This window comes from Thamnophis sirtalis, unplaced genomic scaffold, assembly GCF_051295495.1.
Source record: "Thamnophis sirtalis isolate CommonGarterSnake01/CBP01778 unplaced genomic scaffold, rThaSir2_p1.2 scaffold_2, whole genome shotgun sequence".
In the NCBI taxonomy this organism is placed as follows: Eukaryota; Metazoa; Chordata; class Lepidosauria; order Squamata; family Natricidae; genus Thamnophis; species Thamnophis sirtalis.
The window spans coordinates 4,424,084-4,442,249 of NW_028261382.1; the positions used below are offsets into that span (position 1 = coordinate 4,424,084).

At 45.7% G+C, this 18,166-nt stretch overlaps 1 protein-coding gene across 1 annotated transcript in view; it reads left to right on the top strand.

Moving 5' to 3' along the window:
- The first annotated feature begins 8,630 nt into the window (after window positions 1-8,630).
- The window catches only part of CPLX3 (complexin 3), a 15,318-nt gene continuing 5,782 nt past the window's right edge, over window positions 8,631-18,166 (top strand). The window contains exons 1-2 of the mRNA XM_014070171.2: window positions 8,631-9,236; window positions 15,438-15,525. Coding sequence (XP_013925646.1) covers window positions 9,076-9,236; window positions 15,438-15,525 — 249 coding nt within the window. The 5' untranslated portion in view covers window positions 8,631-9,075. The remainder of the gene's footprint in view (window positions 9,237-15,437; window positions 15,526-18,166) is intronic.

Here is an 18,166-nt window from a genome sequence, read left to right on the forward strand (position 1 = left end):
TTTGGTGCTGAACTCCAAGTCCAGGATGAAGAAGAGGCTCAGATAGGCATTAAACGATAAGAATTTAGAATTCAGAAGAACGGAGTGGGAAGGGATCTTGGAGGTCTTCTAGTCCAACCCCATGCTTAGGCAGGAAACCCTACACCATCTCAGACAAGTGAGCCCCACGGCAGGGGACAGGATGGTGGAAGAGGAGGGAAAAAAAAACCCTTGGTTTTTAAGATCTTAGCTTGTCGATCAGAAAGGCCGGCAGTTTGGCAGTTCGAATCCCTAGCGCCACATAACGGAGGGAGCTCCCGTGACTTGTCCCAGCTTCTACCAACCTAGCAGTTCGAAAGCACGTAAAAAATGCAAGTAGAAAAATAGGAGCCACCTTTGGTGGGAAGGGAACAGCGTTCCGTGCGCCTTTGGCGTTGAGTCATGCCGGCCACATGACCACGGAGACGTCTTCCGACAACGCTGGGTCTTCGGCTTTGAAACAGAGATAAACACTGCCCGCTAGAGTCGGGAACGACTAGCACATGTGTGCGAGGGGAACCTTTACCTTTAAGGCTTGAAATGCAAACAGGAAACACCTTTGTCAACGGGGCTGATCTAAAATAAGACAGAGAAACGTTGTGCCGGAGCCTTGGGCTAAGATAACAAAAACTCTACATAAATAGGCAGCGCGGTGTTCTGCCTGGGTGGCAAAAGCTATATTAATTCTCCCGGGACTGACAAAGTCAGGGGGATTGTGTGTCAAAGAGGAAATGGGAATTTAATCCTCAGTGAAGGGTGAGGGGAAATTGAGGCCCCGGAACAGATTTAGCTGAGCCAGGGCATCGAACTCCTCCGCTGGGAAATCAACCCCCCTTGCTCAGCCACACATTGGCCTGGTGCATCACGCCTTGTGTAATGGGGCTGCCCCCTTAGTTGAGATCTCGGCTACAAGGAGAAGATGTTTCATGACCCAGCTAGGTAACATGATCAGTGCTAGAAGGGAGAGGGGCTTGAAGGAGGAGGAGGAGGAGGAGGAGGAGGAGGAGGAGGAGGAGGAGGAGGAGGAGGAGGAGGAGGAGGAGGAGGAGGAGGAGGAAGACTGTGCAGTCCTTGGTGCTCTCTGACCTTGGTAGTTTTCTTGCAGATGTTTTATAACCCAACTAGGTAATATCATCAGTAATGGAAGGAAGGAAGGAAGGAAGGAAGGAAGGAAGGAAGGAAGGAAGGAAGGAAGGAAGGAAGGAAGGAAGGAAGGAGGGAGGTGGAGAAGTAGGAGGAGGAGGGGAAGAAGAAGAAGACTGTGGGGTCCTTGGTGCTCTCTGACGGTAGTTTTCTTGCAGATGTTTTATAACCCAACTAGGTAATATCATCAGTAATGGAAGGAAGGAAGGAAGGAAGGAAGGAAAGGAAAGGAAAGGAAAGGAAAGGAAAGGAAAGGAAGGGAGGAGGTGGAGAAGTAGGTGGAGGAGGGAAGGAAGAAGAAGACTACGGGGTCCTTGGTGCTCTCTGACGGTAGTTTTCTTGTACCTAGATACACCCATGTTACGCCTATCCTCCGCGAGCTGCACTGGCTCCCTATCGGTCTCCGAACGCGCTTCAAGGTGCTGGTTATCACCTTTAAAGCCCTACATGGCTTAGGGCCTGGATATCTCCGTGACCGCCTCCTGCCACATACCTCCCAGCGACCGATAAGATCTCACAGGGTGGGCCTTCTCCGGGTGCCGTCGACTACACAATGTTGTCTGGTGGCTCCTCGGGGGAGAGCCTTCTCTGTAGCTGCCCCAGCCCTATGGAACGATCTACCCCCCTGAGATCCGGACCCTCCCCACTCTCTCGGCCTTCCGGAAGTCTATTAAGACCTGGCTGTTCGGGCAGGCCTGGGGCTGTTGATCCTTGATTGGGGCGGCCCTTGAAGAGCATTCGGCGACTCCAGCTTGTCCAGAATGCAGCCGCGCGACCGATCGTGGGTGCACCTCGGTTCACCCACGTAACACCTATCCTCCGCGAGCTGCACTGGCTGCCTATTGGTCTCCGGATACGCTTCAAGGCGCTAGTCGTCACTTATAAAGCCCTTCATGGTATTGGACCTGGGTACTTGAGAGACCGCCTGCTGCCAATTACCTCCTCTAGACCGATTAGATCCCACAGATTAGGCCTCCTCCGAATTCCATCCGCCGGCCAGTGTCGACTGGTGACTATTCGGAGGAGAGCCTTCTCTGTGGCCACTCCGACCCTCTGGAACGAACTCCCCGTGGAGATTCGAACCCTCACCACCCTCCAGACCTTCCGCAAAGCCCTTAAAACCTGGCTATTCCGACAGGCCTGGGGCTAAAAAGCTTCTACCCCCTTCTCGAATGATGTGACTGTTGTGTGTTTTAAATTATGTATTGTTGCGTGTTGTTTTAATTTTTTTTTGTCTGTATCCCCCTCCCTTAGTTGAGTTGTGAGCCGCCCTGAGTCCCCTTCGGGGGGGAAAAGGGTGGCATATAAATAAAATAAACATCAAACATCAACATCAGCTCCAGCCCCACTAAGATTGAGTGTATGTTGTGTTCTTTTAACTCCTTTGCCTTTTGTATTTTAAATCCTTTTAATATTTTTTAACTTGTTTTTATGTAAACCGCCCAGAGTCCTTCGGGATTGGGCGGCATACAAATCCATTAAATCTCTCTCTCAATCTCTCAATCTTACACAGAAGCTTCGCCGAGCTTGTTTACACGCAGAGGCCCGTTCTTCCGAATTGTTCCCGGCCAGGGGCAACAGAGAGCACATGTCTCATCCATGTGCTGATTTCCGAGTCTGTTTCTGCAGCGTTGGGGAAGGGGGGGGGGGGAGGTGTTCTGTCCATGCGTGTTTGTGTCACGGAAGGGGACCTGCGTTTCCTCTCTGCTCCATGTGTCGGGGGGGGGGGATGAAGCGTGCGCATTCCTCAGCTTATGACAAGCGGCGGCAGGGACTTTTATCTGTGGCTGCTTAGAGGGATTTGTGTTTGACTCTCTCCGCCGCCGATTCAACCCCATGACAGCTTGTCCAGTCGCGCTTGAAAAGATTCCCCCCAGGGCTGAGAGGCAAGCCCGGCGCATGGCAAGTGGCCACCGAGAGCAGGAGAAGAGTACATCTCCGAGCATAATTAGCCGCTCCGATTAACAGATTCCTTCTTCAGGGGAGGGGGTTAAAAGCGCCCCCAACCCAAATCCTGTATGGGATTAGCCAGGGATGAGGGCATTCAGATCCAAAAGGACCCTTCTCTAAAGAGAAAGGGGAGTGGTGTGGAAGGAAGAGGTTAATCAGATTAATTAATCAAGGGATTAGAAAAACCAGTGGGTTGATTCAATCAGTGGATTTTCAATCAGTGGATTGAGATTGATCAGTGGATTGAAATTGATCAGTGGAAAGACTGGCTTCCAGAAGCTATGGCTGCTCCATGTTCTGACCGAGGTTTCCCATGAAAGCATGAAACAAATTCTTTCTCCTGACAAAACCCCCCTTTTATTAATTGACTGTGAATTCTGCTCCTTCACATCCAGCAAAGTCTTTCGAGGGAGGATTTACAGTCACAGACCTCATCTGGCTTGGAGAGCTGCCAGGCCGAGATCTGCAAAACTTGGCAAGGAGTCTCGGAGAGTCACGAACCAATGAAGCGAACGAATGGCCTCCTGCAAACTCCACTCCCCTTTCGCTCCTCTTTTATTCCCTCTGGGAGGGACTATGCATCGTCCACCTGTGGCCTTACTCCCAAGTCGACCCCTGTTCTTTAGCTGTTCCTTTCGTCTGGCCACTCTGCACATGCGCACACTGGGAACAGGCTCCAGCTGTTCTTCTGCCCCACTGATGTCTGACTCTGAAGGCAGCTGATAACTGGCATACGGCCCTGGCCCCCTCTCTGCCTCCGACAGTATACAGGTCCTCAATGGAAGGCAGGTTGGTAGCCATTGTTTTTTTCCGTAGTTCTAATTATCTGTTGAAATCTATGCTTGTCTTGATGGGTTGCAGAGCCGAACCAGACAGTTATGGAGGCGCAGATGACAGAATCAATCATTCCTCTGCAGAACTGAATCAGCAACTCTTTGGCCGTTTGAACTTCCTGAATAGCTGATACTTGAGTTTTAACTGTTTTATTTCATTTTCATTTTCATTAGATACAATCACTTATATACTGTGCAATTAAAAAAAACAATAAACACAATTCATCTTCTATTCCACTATAGAAAACCAACATAACACTTCATCCTCCATACACCCTTTCTTCTCCCCCTCCAACTTTCATTTCTCCCCTCCAGCATTCCCCTCTTCTACTTCCCCTCCCCCTCAAACATTCCTTTCTCCCCTTCCCTCCATCTCACCCTCCTTACATTCCCCTCTCACTCCCTCTCTACTCCTCCCTCTTCTTTCCCTCTACTCCTCGCTTCGGTGTATTTCTACTGTTCATTAATCTATTCGATTTGTATTTTATACTAAAATTGAAAGAAAAGAAAAAAGGAAAAGAAAAGGAAAAGAGAAAAAAAAGAAAAAAGAGCAGCAGTATACAAGTGCATTCTTATTGTTTTGGAAGTTATAGCTGATACTTGATGGAGTGTGAGGGAAGTGAAGAGAGACCAGCGCCGAACTGTAAAATTCTTATGAAGTCCTTATTTGGGTGAAAATCAGGCCGATTCAGCAAAAAAAAAGACATCCTGTTTGAAAGGAACCGCCATCTCTTAAGCACACCGATTCTTTCGGTTGATACGAAAAGCAGTTTCCTGTTGTTACACAGGTGCCAACCGCAATTGTGCTTCAGTTCTACAGATGCTTACCTCTTTGGGGTTCACGAAACCTCAAGATCATGCTTTTTGTTGTTTTTTTGTTTTGATTCCCCCCCCCTTGTTGTGGGCATGTGTTGTTTATGTAACAAAAAAATTAAAAAAAATTATTTAAAAAAAAAAGATAATGAAAAAAAAACCGGGTAGAAATGGATCCCTCTCCATTGCTGTTATCAAAAATATGGACTGGAAGGAAGCTAAAAGGATGGATGTTATGAAAGACAAGGTCCAATCAGCACCAAACCCCTTGAGGGCAGGACAAGAAGCAATGGGTGGAAACTAATCAAGGAGAGAAGCAACTTATTTAGTATAAAATACAAATCGAATAGATTAATGAATAGTAGAAATACACCGAAGCGAGGAGTAGAGGGAAAGAAGAGGGAGGAGTAGAGAGGGAGTGAGAGGGGAATGTAAGGAGGATGAGATGGAGGGAAGGGGAGAAAGGAATGTTTGAGGGGGAGGGGAAGTAGAAGAGGGGAATGCTGGAGGGGAGAAATGAAAGTTGGAGGGGGAGAAGAAAGGGTGTATGGAGGACGAAGTGTTATGTTGGTTTTCTATAGTGGAATAGAAGATGAATTGTGTTTATTGTTTTTTTAATTGCACAGTATATAAGTGATTGTATAAAATGAAAATGAAATAAAACAGTTAATAATAAAAATAAAAAAAGGAGAGAAGCAACTTAGAACTAAGGAGAAATTTCCTGACAGTGAGAACAATTAACCAGTGGAACAACTTGCCTCCAGAAGTTGTGAATGCTCCAACACGGGAGGTTTTTAAGAAGAGACTGGACAGTCACCTGTCTGAAATGGTCTAGGGTCTCCTGCTTGAGCAGGGGGTTGGACTAGAAGGCCTCTAAGGTCCCTTCCAACTTTATTTTGCGTCTTAAGAAGAGGCTGGATATGCATTTGTCTGGAATGTTAGCAGGGAGTTGGACTAGAAGACCTCTATGGTCCCTCCCAGCTCTCTTATTCTGTTCTCTTAAGATGTGATGCTTTTCACTTTTGCATTTTTCAACCAGGCTTGGATTTCGCCATGTCTCCTGTATCAAAAGCAGCCTTCGTGTTATTCCCATGCGAAAATAAGAGGTTGTTTTTTTTAAGCCATTTGCCCGCTCGCCATAGCAATGTCTATTATAGTGCATTATTTTCTTACATTAGGAAGAGATTAGCTGCTGCTAATGGGCATTATCCATTCCAACCAGAAGCTTTGCAGCTGAGCTATTCCTATGCTCTATTCATCTGATTTAAATATTTTCTCATTTCCCCCATTGTGATTTCTAGAGAATCCATTTCTCTCCTTTCCCTATCCCTTCCCCCTTTTCCTTTCTCCTATCTACTTCTTGTTGCTATTCTTCCCTTTCCCTCCTCCCTGCCTCTCGTTCCCATATCCATCCTTCCTTCCTTCCTTCCTTCCTCCTTCCCTCCCTTCCTGCCTCTCATTCCCATATCCATCCATCCTTTCTTCCTTCCTCCTTTGTCCCCTTCCTTCCTCCTTCCTCCCTCCCTTCCTGCTTCTCATTCCCATATCCAATTTTTATCTCTCCCCCTCCCTCTCATTCCTATATCCTTCCTTCCTTCCTTCCTTCCTTCCTTCCTTCCTTCCTTTCTTCCTTTCTTCCTTCCTTCCTTCCTTCCTTTCTTCCTTCCTTCCTTCCTTCCTTTCTTCCTTTCTTCCTTCCTTCCTTCTTTGTCCCCTTCCTTCCTCTTTCCTGCCCTCTCTTCCTGCTTCTCATTCCCATATTCATTTTTTATCCCTCCCTCTCATTCCTATATCCTTCCTTCCTTCCTTCCTTCCTTCCTTTCTTTCTTCCTTCCTTCTTTGTCCCCTTCCTTCCTCTTTCCTGCCCTCTCTTCCTGCTTCTCATTCCCATATTCCTTTTTTATCCCTCCCTCTCATTCCCATATCCTTCCTTCCTTCCTTCCTTCCTTCCTTTCTTTCTTCCTTCCTTCCTTCTTTGTCCCCTTCCTTCCTCCTTCCTGCCTTCTCTTCCTGCTTCTCATTCCCATATCCATTTTTATCCCTCCCCCTCTCTCTCATTCCCATATCCTTCCTTCCTTCCTTCCTTCCTTCCTTCCTTCCTTCCTTCCTTCCTTCCTTCCTTCCTTTCTTTCTTCCTTCCTTCTTTGTCCCCTTCCTTCCTCCTTCCTGCCTTCTCTTCCTGCTTCTCATTCCCATATCCATTTTTTATCCCTCCCTCTCATTCCCATATCCTTCCTTCCTTCCTTTCTTCCTTCCTTCCTTCCTTCCTTCCTTCCTTCCTTCCTTCCTTCCTTCCTTTCTTCCTTCCTTCTTTGTCCCCTTCCTTCCTCCTTCCTGCCTTCTCTTCCTGCTTCTCATTCCCATATCCATTTTTATCCCTCCCCTCCCTCTCATTCCCATATCCTTCCTTCCTTCCTTCCTTCCTTCCTTCCTTCCTTCCTTCCTTCCTTCCTTCCTTCCTTCCTTCCTCCCTCCCCCCTTATGCCAGAACTTGAAAACCTCTAATGTCCCAGCCATTATTACCAAGGTCTAAAATAGCCTTGCAATCACAAACTTGCTAATGCTATGGTGTTTGATTTTAATTGCTCTCCAAGTCACTTTTGGGAGTGAAATTTCACTGAAAAGCAGGAGGGTAAATAAAGAACCAGATCCAGTGGGACTCTGTTTTGATGGGTGGGTGTGTTTGCATTGGCTGCGCCTCTCAAACGATCAACTACCCTTTTGCCCAGCCAAGGTGTGCAAACCCACACAGGGTTTGCACAACTTGTGCAAGTTGGTTTATGCGAGGTTAGCTGATGGTCTTGTCCAGAAATTTGGACTGAGTAAACATCAAACACAGCTATAAAGTGGAAGCTTGTACCTCATTAAACCGGTCTTTAAGAGGCCAGAAAACTCTTCATGGGGGCTCTAGAGACTGAGTAACTCTAGGAAATAAATATAAAGATTCTTTTAATAGTCCAAGAACAAAAGAAAGGAAAAGCATGCCCGTCCAAAGAGGCAAAAATCCATCTCTTTGACCTACTTTTGCAGAAAAATCAGCCAAAGTTCAGCTGCGTGTAACATGCAGAAAACACGAATTCAGCAACAGAGTGGTCAACGCCTGGAATGCTCTACCTGACTCCCATTGTTACATCCTCTAACCCCCACAGCTTCAAACAATTTACCATGGACCTCACCCCCATTCCTAAGAGGTCCGTCAAGGGGGCGTGCATAAGCTCACCAGCGTGCCCACCATCCCTGTCCTACTGTCCTCATTTATTTGTACCCGTTTCCTTTGTTCATGCCCATGTTTATACTTATCCCTGCTATCTTGCACATGTTCGACCAAGTAAAAAAATAAAAATAAAATAAAATGATGAAATGATAGTTTGGTTTCACAAGGGCTTCAAAACTCACTGCTTCCCACTTCTCTGTTCATCACATCTGCATGTGCGTGCTTACAACTTGGAGTCCCTCCAGATGTGTTGGACACAATCCCCCTAACGCTGAATGGTAGGATTTGCCACCTGGGCTCATCCGGTGCCAGGCTGAGCAAAGCTGGTGCAAAAACACTGGATTTGCCACCTGGGCTCATCCGATGCCAGGCTGAGCAAAGCTGGTGCAAAAAGACTGGAGTTCCTACTGCAACTCTTCCTCCTCCCAACGGATGAATTCACCCCAAGTAACTTCTTCAGTGATAGATTCGCCCAGTCGAGGCTACCTTCTTGCCAAAGGCTGGGAGGAAGCAACGAACGGTGGGCATCAAGGCACGTCCAGTCCCTTTTCTTTAAAGATTAAATAAAAAATTAAAAGTAAGGAGGAAGGTGGGGCCGGGAAGGCAGAGAGGGAGGGCTCAGGGGGCGGAGTAAACTTGTCACGCTTGGAGAGTCGAGATTAGACCAACTTCAGAGGGTTGGGGCTCAGGAAGGACGGCCCTCCGCGGCGGGAGGAGAGTCTTTCTCCCGGATCAGCCCCGTCGGCGCATCGCCTCCCGAACGACCATCGACGGCAGTCGCTGTCCGAGCGCCGAGGTGCTGAAACGAGCTCGCCCGAGTCCTCAAGGGTGCGAGAGTTCCCACCGGCGCGCGCTTCTTCGGAGCTGTCCGCGGACACCCGGTGCTGAACTTCCTTTCCTCGGCCTTGGTCTACTCTTCCCCCCATCCCGTTGAGCCTCGATGGGAAACGACGAGGGGCCCCTTCCTCCACAAGAGACGGGATGCTGATCTAAGAAGCCAGCCTCCTCCACGACCCACTTTGAGCGTCTTCCCTCCGTCTCCAGTTGGGGGGCTAACTCCGCTCCCGTATCTGCCGCCGCCGCCGCTCTCCGTTCTACCTAGCCATGGCTTTCATGGTGAAGTCAATGGTTGGTGGCCAACTGAAGAATCTCACCGGCGGCTTGGGGGGAGAAGACAAAGGAGAAGGGGACAAATCTCCAGCGGAAGCCCAAGGGATGACGAAGGAAGAGTATGAAGAGTATCAGAAGCAGCTGGTGGAAGAAAAGTAAGTGTGAGGTGTTGCATGAGAGGGTGTATAAATTTAATAAGTGCTGGAAGGGGGACCTCTTGTCCACTTCTTCCTCCTTCTCTGATTTTTCAGCATGTGTTATGAGAAATGCAGTCCTTGTGATGTGTCACGAGACTAGACATATCCCCCCCCAATTTGCTGCTCTCCAGGTGTTCTGACTTACAACGTCATCATATGGCTGGCTGAGAATGATGACATCATAGCTTAGAACACCTGACTGGCCATCCTGATGTAATTTAACCATGCAGTATATCAGGAGGCTATCTGGAGGAACATTACCATGTTATATCTCTGAGACAGAAATGAGGGCATCCTTGGGGGAAAAAATGTGATGACTTGATGAAGTTTCCTCGTTCATTTTTTTGCCCAGAATATCTCCAGAGGATTCCCTTGCTGGGCAGTCTTCTTTCCATTCGATTCATCTTCTTGCAACTCACTATCGTTAAGACGGTCTATAATCTTCAACGCAACAAGGAAAAATCTGTTTTATCATATTATTTTTAATATGATAAAACAGATTTTTCCTTGTTGCGTTGAAGATTATAGACCGTCTTAACGATAGTGCAGTCAGAAGCAACAATTGCTCAGAAATATATATGTCTTGAATGTTGAGTGTTAATAGTGTAATGTCATATCAACTGCTCAAAATTTTATTTTGCTGCTTCTACCTTCCCCATGATGGAGGATGAACGTTGAGTTCCAATACATCTCACAGGGATAGTCTAGAAAAGTTTAGTTGTTGGTTGACAAGCGCATGGCAGCATCAGCATTGTTGGATGAGAGCCCACTTCATTAATTAAACTAGACACATCTTGTCACTATTAGTCTTCCGGATGCCTCCTTCACAGGCCTACGCTTGACTGCCTCCATGGGAGATTAATAGGAAGGAGCAAGAGGAGTAAAAGGGCTTCACTCCTTTTTAATCAGAATAATCAAACAAGATGTGCTGATTTCGCTTTACTTCATAGGAACCATAGTTCATTGCATAACAGATCTGATTCAACCCTTTATCAGGTGGTTCACGCACACGTCCTTTATTCTCCAAATGAACATGCCAGGAAAGGAACCAGATACTCGGTCTGAACATGGACGTGGCTTTGGCTCAAGTCTAACATGACTTATTGGTTTAGAGTGATGGGATCAATGGGAAGACGAGTCCATGCACAGAAAGGGAAGATTTCTGATATTCTAGGCCAGTGTTTCCCAACCTTGGCAACTTAAAGATGTCTGGACTGGGGAATTCTGGGAGTGGAAGTCCGGACATCTTCAAGTTGACAAAGTTGGGAAACACTGTTCTAGGCTGGACAAAATCTTGAACTTGTTGGTCCAATCAGAAATTCTGATTCTGAGATCCGTACCTCCAAAGCGAAATAAAACGAGGGGGGGAGGGGAGAGAAAAGAAGAAGAAGCTATTTGAAACCTCCAGATCAGGATGGTTTTTAGATGGATTCTAGCTAACCATCGGAAGGGGCCGAGCTTACCATAAAAATAGAGCAAATTTGCGAGCTAAATTAAAAATAGCTCTCCGGAATATCTGCGCAGAAATAAATCCTTGGCACTAAGCAGTTTTTATGCAAAGTTCGACCTCAAATCCTCCGCTCTCTAAATGCAAATATAGGAATCTGGGGCTGTGGGACGCAGCTTGTAGAAGCTGATATTTCATTTAAGCAGTGACTGAGATAGCAGAATCCTGCACCTGTTTTCAGTGTCTCTCCAATATGCAGAGGAGGAAACAGAATGGAAGCCAGAATATTCCATTTGTTACAGAGAGCAGGAAATGTCAGTAATATATTTTCATGAACAAACCCCCCACCCCTAATCTTTTAATCCTCTTTTGATTTCAAGAGATGGGATTGTTGTCTCAGGAAGAGAGAGAGAGGGGGGGGAAAACCACCACTATATCTCACTACGGATTTATTTATATTCTGAATTACTTCTAATTTAGGGAGGAGAGGGGAGAAGGAGCACAGACATTATTATTTAAAGCTGCTTTGGTACAGAATACATTGTTCTTCTTTGGAATTACTCACTTTCTGCACTCGGCTCTTGGAGTTTTATAATACCTTAACTATTCATCTCCGCAACCCATCCCTTCCCAGGCTTCGTCATGAGTAAGCACCTCCGTCTGCCTTCTATTATCTTTGCAGAAAGCATGGAGGAGCTACAGTCCAAATCCAAAAGATAGTCACTTAAGCTTCCAGGTAGATTAAGGATTTTGGACAGAGGTCCACCTGTTTTTTTTATTAGGAGCCTGCGTTGCGGAGAGCGCTTTGGTTTCCAAAGAGTTTTGCGCCGAAGCAATTTCGATAACAAGTTTTTGAGACAAATATAAGAACATTGGAGGCATGGGGAACAAACTCAGAAAAATAAATGTGATGAAATTGGTTACAAATGGCCCTCAATCTTAGCTTTTTAGCTAAAGGGCTAAGAGAGCCCAAAATCCTATTTCTTATCTTTGACCTATAACAAGAATTTAATTTAATAGACCAGCTTCTGCTTTGCTTGGCAGTACTTAATTTCCCTCTCTATGGAGTCTGGCCTGACCCTCGTGTTCGTTTTAAACTGTACACCCCAGAATTACACCACCGAAAGGTAAAATGCATCTTCCGTCCGATGCGGAAACGACAAAACTGCATTCACTTTGAAAGGTGGTGTGACAAGCTAAATCTGACAAGATTAGGAACCATCAGGCTGGGGCTGAAATAATCCATCACAATCACGAGACTCACGTCTCAAGCGCATGGAGAAGAAGTCACACAGACCTACTACACGAAGGGGGGAAAAGGAGTGCAAGAATTAAACCTCGTTACTTTGAGGTCATAAGCAGAGCTGGCGTTTGGCACATGGCTGAATTTCTTCGTAGTAGTTTTTCTCCGGTTTTTTTGCAAAAAAAAAAAGCATCAGAGAGAGGCGTCCTTGAATCACCGCCTGCAAATTGTCTCCTTTTAGCCTTGGCTGGGGGTCCAGCCTCTACTTAAATATACCCTTCAATGAAGATGGGCCCATTATTTCTTTTGGTCAATCCTGCTGTCTAACAGCTTTGTGTCATCCGCGCCTTTGGTTCCCATGTTTTCCAGGATGGAGTATTAATTGAGCCCTAGGACCTGGAGTGAGAATGAGTTAGTTATACCACTGAAAGGAGATATAACGGAACCAATTTAAGATTACTTCGATGTTGCGGCGGGGAGAGAATATAGGAAATTAAAGTTTTTTTCTGTCTTATACGCCACTGGAAGACTTCTGCAGATCGTGAATGATTGGGTTCACACCTAACATGCTAATTTTGTGTACTCAATGCAGCCATTTTCTGGATTTGCCAAATATTTGCCTAATAAATCCATCACATCAGTTAAGTGTGCAAAGGCAGACACAAACACACAATTAATCGAGGCCATCAGGCTGCGGAACAGCCACTGCTAGATTTTATATCCCGCCTAGGTTGAGAATGGTGTGCGAACTAAGCCATCGGTTTCCTAACCCCTTCGATCAAAGGCAACCTAGTCGCAGTAGATTTAAGTAAAGTTACAAAGATAATGACTAACCCTGGCTTATTGTATGATAGCAAAAATAATAATGATGATGATCAGGAGTTTAGTGCATCGTTTTAACTAAGTTTATTAAGATTTCACTTACGGATTTGCCTTCTAACTTCTTTAAACCTAGCGAGTCTCGCTTCTTATTTTATCGTCGTTTCGTTCTACAAATTTGGGGTTTTCATTTCTACGAAGGTTTGTTAGGGGTGTGATCATCATACCATGTAAGAGCCTGGAGTGATGAATGAACCTCATGTGAGGTTAGGCGGACTGGGTTACATAATACAGAAACTGGGATTCCATCCTGGGCATAGATCATGAGAAATGATACTTACAATATCAGTAGAGAGGAGATGATATAAAATGATAACAATAAGCTAGAATAGAATAGAATAGAACAGAACAGAATAGCACAGCACAGAATAGACAATGGAATGGAATAGAATAGAATAGAGTAGAGTAGAATAGAATAGAACAGAACAGAACAGAATAGCACAGCATAGAATAGACAATGGAATGGAATGGAATAAATAGAATATAATAGAATAGAATAGAGTAGAGTAGAGTAGAGTAGAGTAGAGTAGAGTAGAGTAGAATAGAATAGAACAGAACAGAATAGCACAGCATAGAATAGACAATGGAATAGAATAGAATAGAATAGAGTAGAGTAGAATAGAATAGAATAGAATAGAATAGAACAGAACAGAACAGAACAGAACAGAACAGAACAGAATAGCACAGCATAGAATAGACAATGGAATGGAATGGAATAAATAGAATAGAGTAGAGTAGAGTAGAGTAGAATAGAATAGAATAGAATAGAATAGAATAGAATAGAATAGAATAGAATAGAATAGAATAGAATAGAATAGAATAGAATAGAACAGAACAGAACAGAACAGAATAGCACAGCATAGAATAGACAATGGAATGGAATGGAATAAATAGAATAGAGTAGAGTAGAGTAGAGTAGAGTAGAGTAGAATAGAATAGAATAGAATAGAATAGAATAGAATAGAATAGAACAGAACAGAACAGAACAGAATAGCACAGCATAGAATAGACAATGGAATGGAATGGAATAAATAGAATAGAGTAGAGTAGAGTAGAATAGAATAGAATAGAATAGAATAGAATAGAATAGAGTAGAAGAGGTAGAATAGAATAATGGGCTGGAGAAGGGAAGGGAAGGGAAGAGAAGGGAATTCTTTATTGGCCAAGTATGATTGGACACAGAAAAAATGGTCTTTGGTGCATATGCTCTCATACAAGCGCACAGGCACACAAAGGCATGCGCGCACACACACACTTATATGTAGGCAGTGTGCAACACAACAGTTCTACTTCAACGAGGATTGGATATGAGTAGAGAAAGAGGGCAGGCAATTATTCCCTCAGTAATTAAGCCAAGTTTCATTGCTTAATTAACGTGACTTTGTCCATATCTTTTGATTAACTTCACACTGGCCTGGATAACTGCCTCCTTTGGGAAATCTTTCTCTTCCCATCCTGTAGTCATCCTCCTCTGGCAGTTTTGGCCTAGCTTGCCAACTGGAGCACATTTGCTAATAATAGGGCCAAGCTATTTGTGGGACTGCCTATCTTCCCATCATTTCGGCTGGCCCCCTCTGGATCAAGCCGGGAGGCCATGCTCTTCCATCGCTCTTCCATCATGCCTTCCTCTCAGAACCTGACATCCTGCCCTCCAGGAAGCAGGATGGCTCTGACCCTGTTAGCTTTCCATAAGGCTTTAACAGAGCACAAGGAACAGAGTTGGAAGGGACCTTGGAGGTCTTCTAGTCCAACCCCCGATCAAGCAAAAAACCTATACCCTTTCAGGAAAATGTCTCTTCTTGAAAACCTCCAGTGATGGTGCTCCCACAGCTTCTGGAGACAACTTCTGTTCCATTGGTTAATTATTCCAACTGTCAGGAAATTTCTCCTTAGTTTAATTATTCCAACTGTCAGGAAATTTCTCCTTAGTTCTCAGTTGCTTCTCTCCTTGGTTAGTTTCCCTTCATTATTTCTTGCCCAGCCTTCAGGTGCTTTGGAGAATACGTTGACCCCCTCTTCTTTGTGGCAGCCCCTTATATATCCGAACACTGCTATCATGCCACCTTGTTCTGACTCCCTCCTCCGTCCAGTAACTGACAGTTGAGAACAATCAACCAATGGAACAGATGTTGCCTTTGGAAGTTGTGGGAGCTTCATCACTTACTTTCAGGAAGGGATTGCACTGCCCTTTGTCAGAAATGGTGCTCGAGCAGGGGGTTGGACTAGATGACCTACAAGGTTCCTTCCAATTCTTTTAATCGGTTAAAATCTGTTAAATCTGCTGGTCGTCTTGGATTTTAGGTTTTGCAAAGCTCGTCTTGGGATTTTAACCCTGAAAGTGCAGGGGATTGTCCTTCAACAATATCTGGACAGCCAGAAACTTTCCTTGCAAGGACATGGGATTGTTGCCTTGCTGTGAAAACACTGATTATTGTAGGAGAAGAGAAGGCAGAAGTGAGAGGGCGGAGTGAAGTGAGTCATCACTTTAGAATTCTTACATTGCCACAAACGAACCAAGTCTTGTTTGGACAGATGAACAGACCTATTCAGGGTTGAAATCAGTTTTCTTTCTCCTCGTGACTTTTTGCAGGATGGAACGGGATGCCGAATTTGCCCAGAAGAAAGCTGAGCGTGCGACACTGCGGACTCACTTCCGTGACAAATACAAACTGCCCAAGGTATGGAGGGAGGCCTTCACGAGCCTCAGTCTGGTTTCTTTAGGGAGATTCCCTCCACCGGGGCTCTCTGACCTTGGGAATTTTGAGACTTATGGACTCCAACTCCCAAATTGGGAGGAATTCTGGCCATTGAAATCCACAAGTCTTAAAGTTCCCAAGGTTGAAGAGACCCCCCCCCCCCCCGTTCTGACACAACTGTACTATGGTGTAACTTCACCCTCAAAGTGAAGAAAGTCTGTTGCTTTATGCTACAGTAAGGGTGGCTCTCAGTGGCTAAGACGCTGAGCTTGTCGATCAGAAAGGTCGGCAGTTCGGTGGTTCGAATCCCTAGCACCACATAACGGAGTGAGCTCCCGTGACTTGTCCCAGCTTCTGCCAACCTAACAGCTCGAAACCCCGTGAAAAATGCAACTGGGGGACAGGGAAGTTGTGTTTATTTCTGTTTACTTATTTCTGCTTACGCAGTGGCTCAGTGGCTAAGACGCTGAGCGTGTCGATCAGAAAGGTCGGCAGTTCGGCGGTTCGAATCCCTAGTGCCGCATAACGGAGTGAGCTCCCGTGACTTGTCCCTGCTTCTGCCAACCTAGCAGCTCGAAACCACGTGAAAAATGCAAGTAGAAGAATAGGTGGGAAGGGAACAGCGTTCCGTGCGCCTTCGGTGTTGAGTCATGCCGGCCACATGACCACGGAGATGTCTTCGGACAGTGCTGGCTCTTCGGCTTTGGAACGGAGATGAGCACCGCCCCCTAGAGTCAGGAACAATTAGCACATATGTGTGAGGGGGACCTTGACCTTTTATGCTACAGTAGAATAGGTGCCCAGAAGATATACATAGATGGTAATTCTCTCCCTGCTCCTCAGCCTACCTCCTTCCTCCCTCTTTTAATTAGAGTTGAATATTGGGGATTTTTATAGTATTTATATGTAGGTTTTTTCTAGCTTTATCTTTTTTAATATTGCAAGCCGTCCAGAGTTACCCCGTGGTAAGACGGGGTAAATGTCATAAATAAAATAAATAAATAACTGTAGTATAAATTAAAACCATGCAATACAACTTTCCTCTGGGGTTCGGCAGCACAAGTTAAAACCACGTAATATCCAAGCCAAGCCGAACAGCAAAAACACACTACAGTGCACCGAAAACGTCCTTTCTAGATATTCTGCAAATATTGGAAATAAGTCAAGGTAAAGGTTCCCCTCGTACATCTGTGCTAGTTGTTCTCAGCTCTAGGGGGCGGTGCTCGTCTCCGTTTCCAAGCCGAAGAGCCAGCGCTGTCCGAAGACGTCTCCGTGGTCATGTGGCCGGCATGACTCAACGCCGAAGGCGCACCGAACGCTGTTCCCTTCCCACCAAAGGTGGCTCCTATTTTTCTACTTGCATTTTTTACCTGCTTTCGAACTGCTAGGTTGGCAGAAGCTGGGACAGGTCACGGGAGCTCACTCCGTTATGCGGCGCTAGGGATTCGAACCGCTGGACTCCCGACCTTTCAGATCGAGAAGCTCAGCATCTCAGCCGCTGAGCCACCGCGTAAGCAGAAATAAGTGAAGAGAAATAAACGCAACTTCCCTGTCCCCCAAAGCGAGTTGATGTGGGCGTCCTGTATCGTCAGCTGAAGACAGAAAGAGGACAACATCCTTACGCATCTCTACGCCTTACGAAGACGTCAACCAGAGTAGCTGCCACTTGCAAGAGGAATAGCTTAGGTTTTTTAAACAAAGAGAGCAGCAGAAGTCTCTGCAAGGGGAGAGTTGAAGCCAAAATAGTGCCCCCCCCAACATCCATCAACGCTCTGTCCCTTCGAAAAATGTGGGCCTTGGATGTGGTCCCAAGGCCCAAAGTGGTAGAGTTTTATTGCGTAGATATAGCTACTGATGCCCCATAGATGCCCCATAACCAATAGCAACTCATCAAGAGGTAGGGTGCGGCTTGGGATGAAAAGAAGGACCAGGGGAGACAGGATAGCAGCCTTCCGATATCTCAGGGGCTGCCCCAAAGAAGAGGGAGTCAAGCTATTCTCATAAGGCCCTGAGGGCAGAACAAGAAGCAATGGGTGGAAACTCATCAAGGAGAGAAGCAACTTAGAACTAAGGAGGAATTTCCTGACAGTGAGAACAATTAATCAGCGGAACTACTTGCCTCCGGAAGTTGTGAATGCTCCAACACTGGAAGTTTTAAAGAATAGATGGGACAACCATTTGTCTGAAGTGGTGTAGGGTTTCCTGCCTAAGCAGGGGGTTGGACTGGAAGACCTCCAAGGTCCCTTCCAACTCTGTTCTGTTCTGTTCTATTCTATTTTATTTTATTTTTCTTTGTATTCTATTCTTTTTATTTTTCTATCCTATCTTATCCTATCCGTCCCTATCCCTATCCCTATCCCTAGCGTAACCCTATCCTATCCCTTTCCCTTTCCCTTTCCCTTTCCCTTTCCCTTTCCCTATCCCTATCCCTATCCCTATCCTATCCATCCCTATCCCTATCCCTTTCCCTATCCCTATCCCTATCCCTATCCCTATCCTATCCATCCCTATCCCTTTCCCTTTCCCTTTCCCTATCCCTATCCCTATCCCTATCCTATCCATCCCTATCCCTTTCCCTTTCCCTATCCCTATCCCTATCCCTATCCTATCCATCCCTATCCCT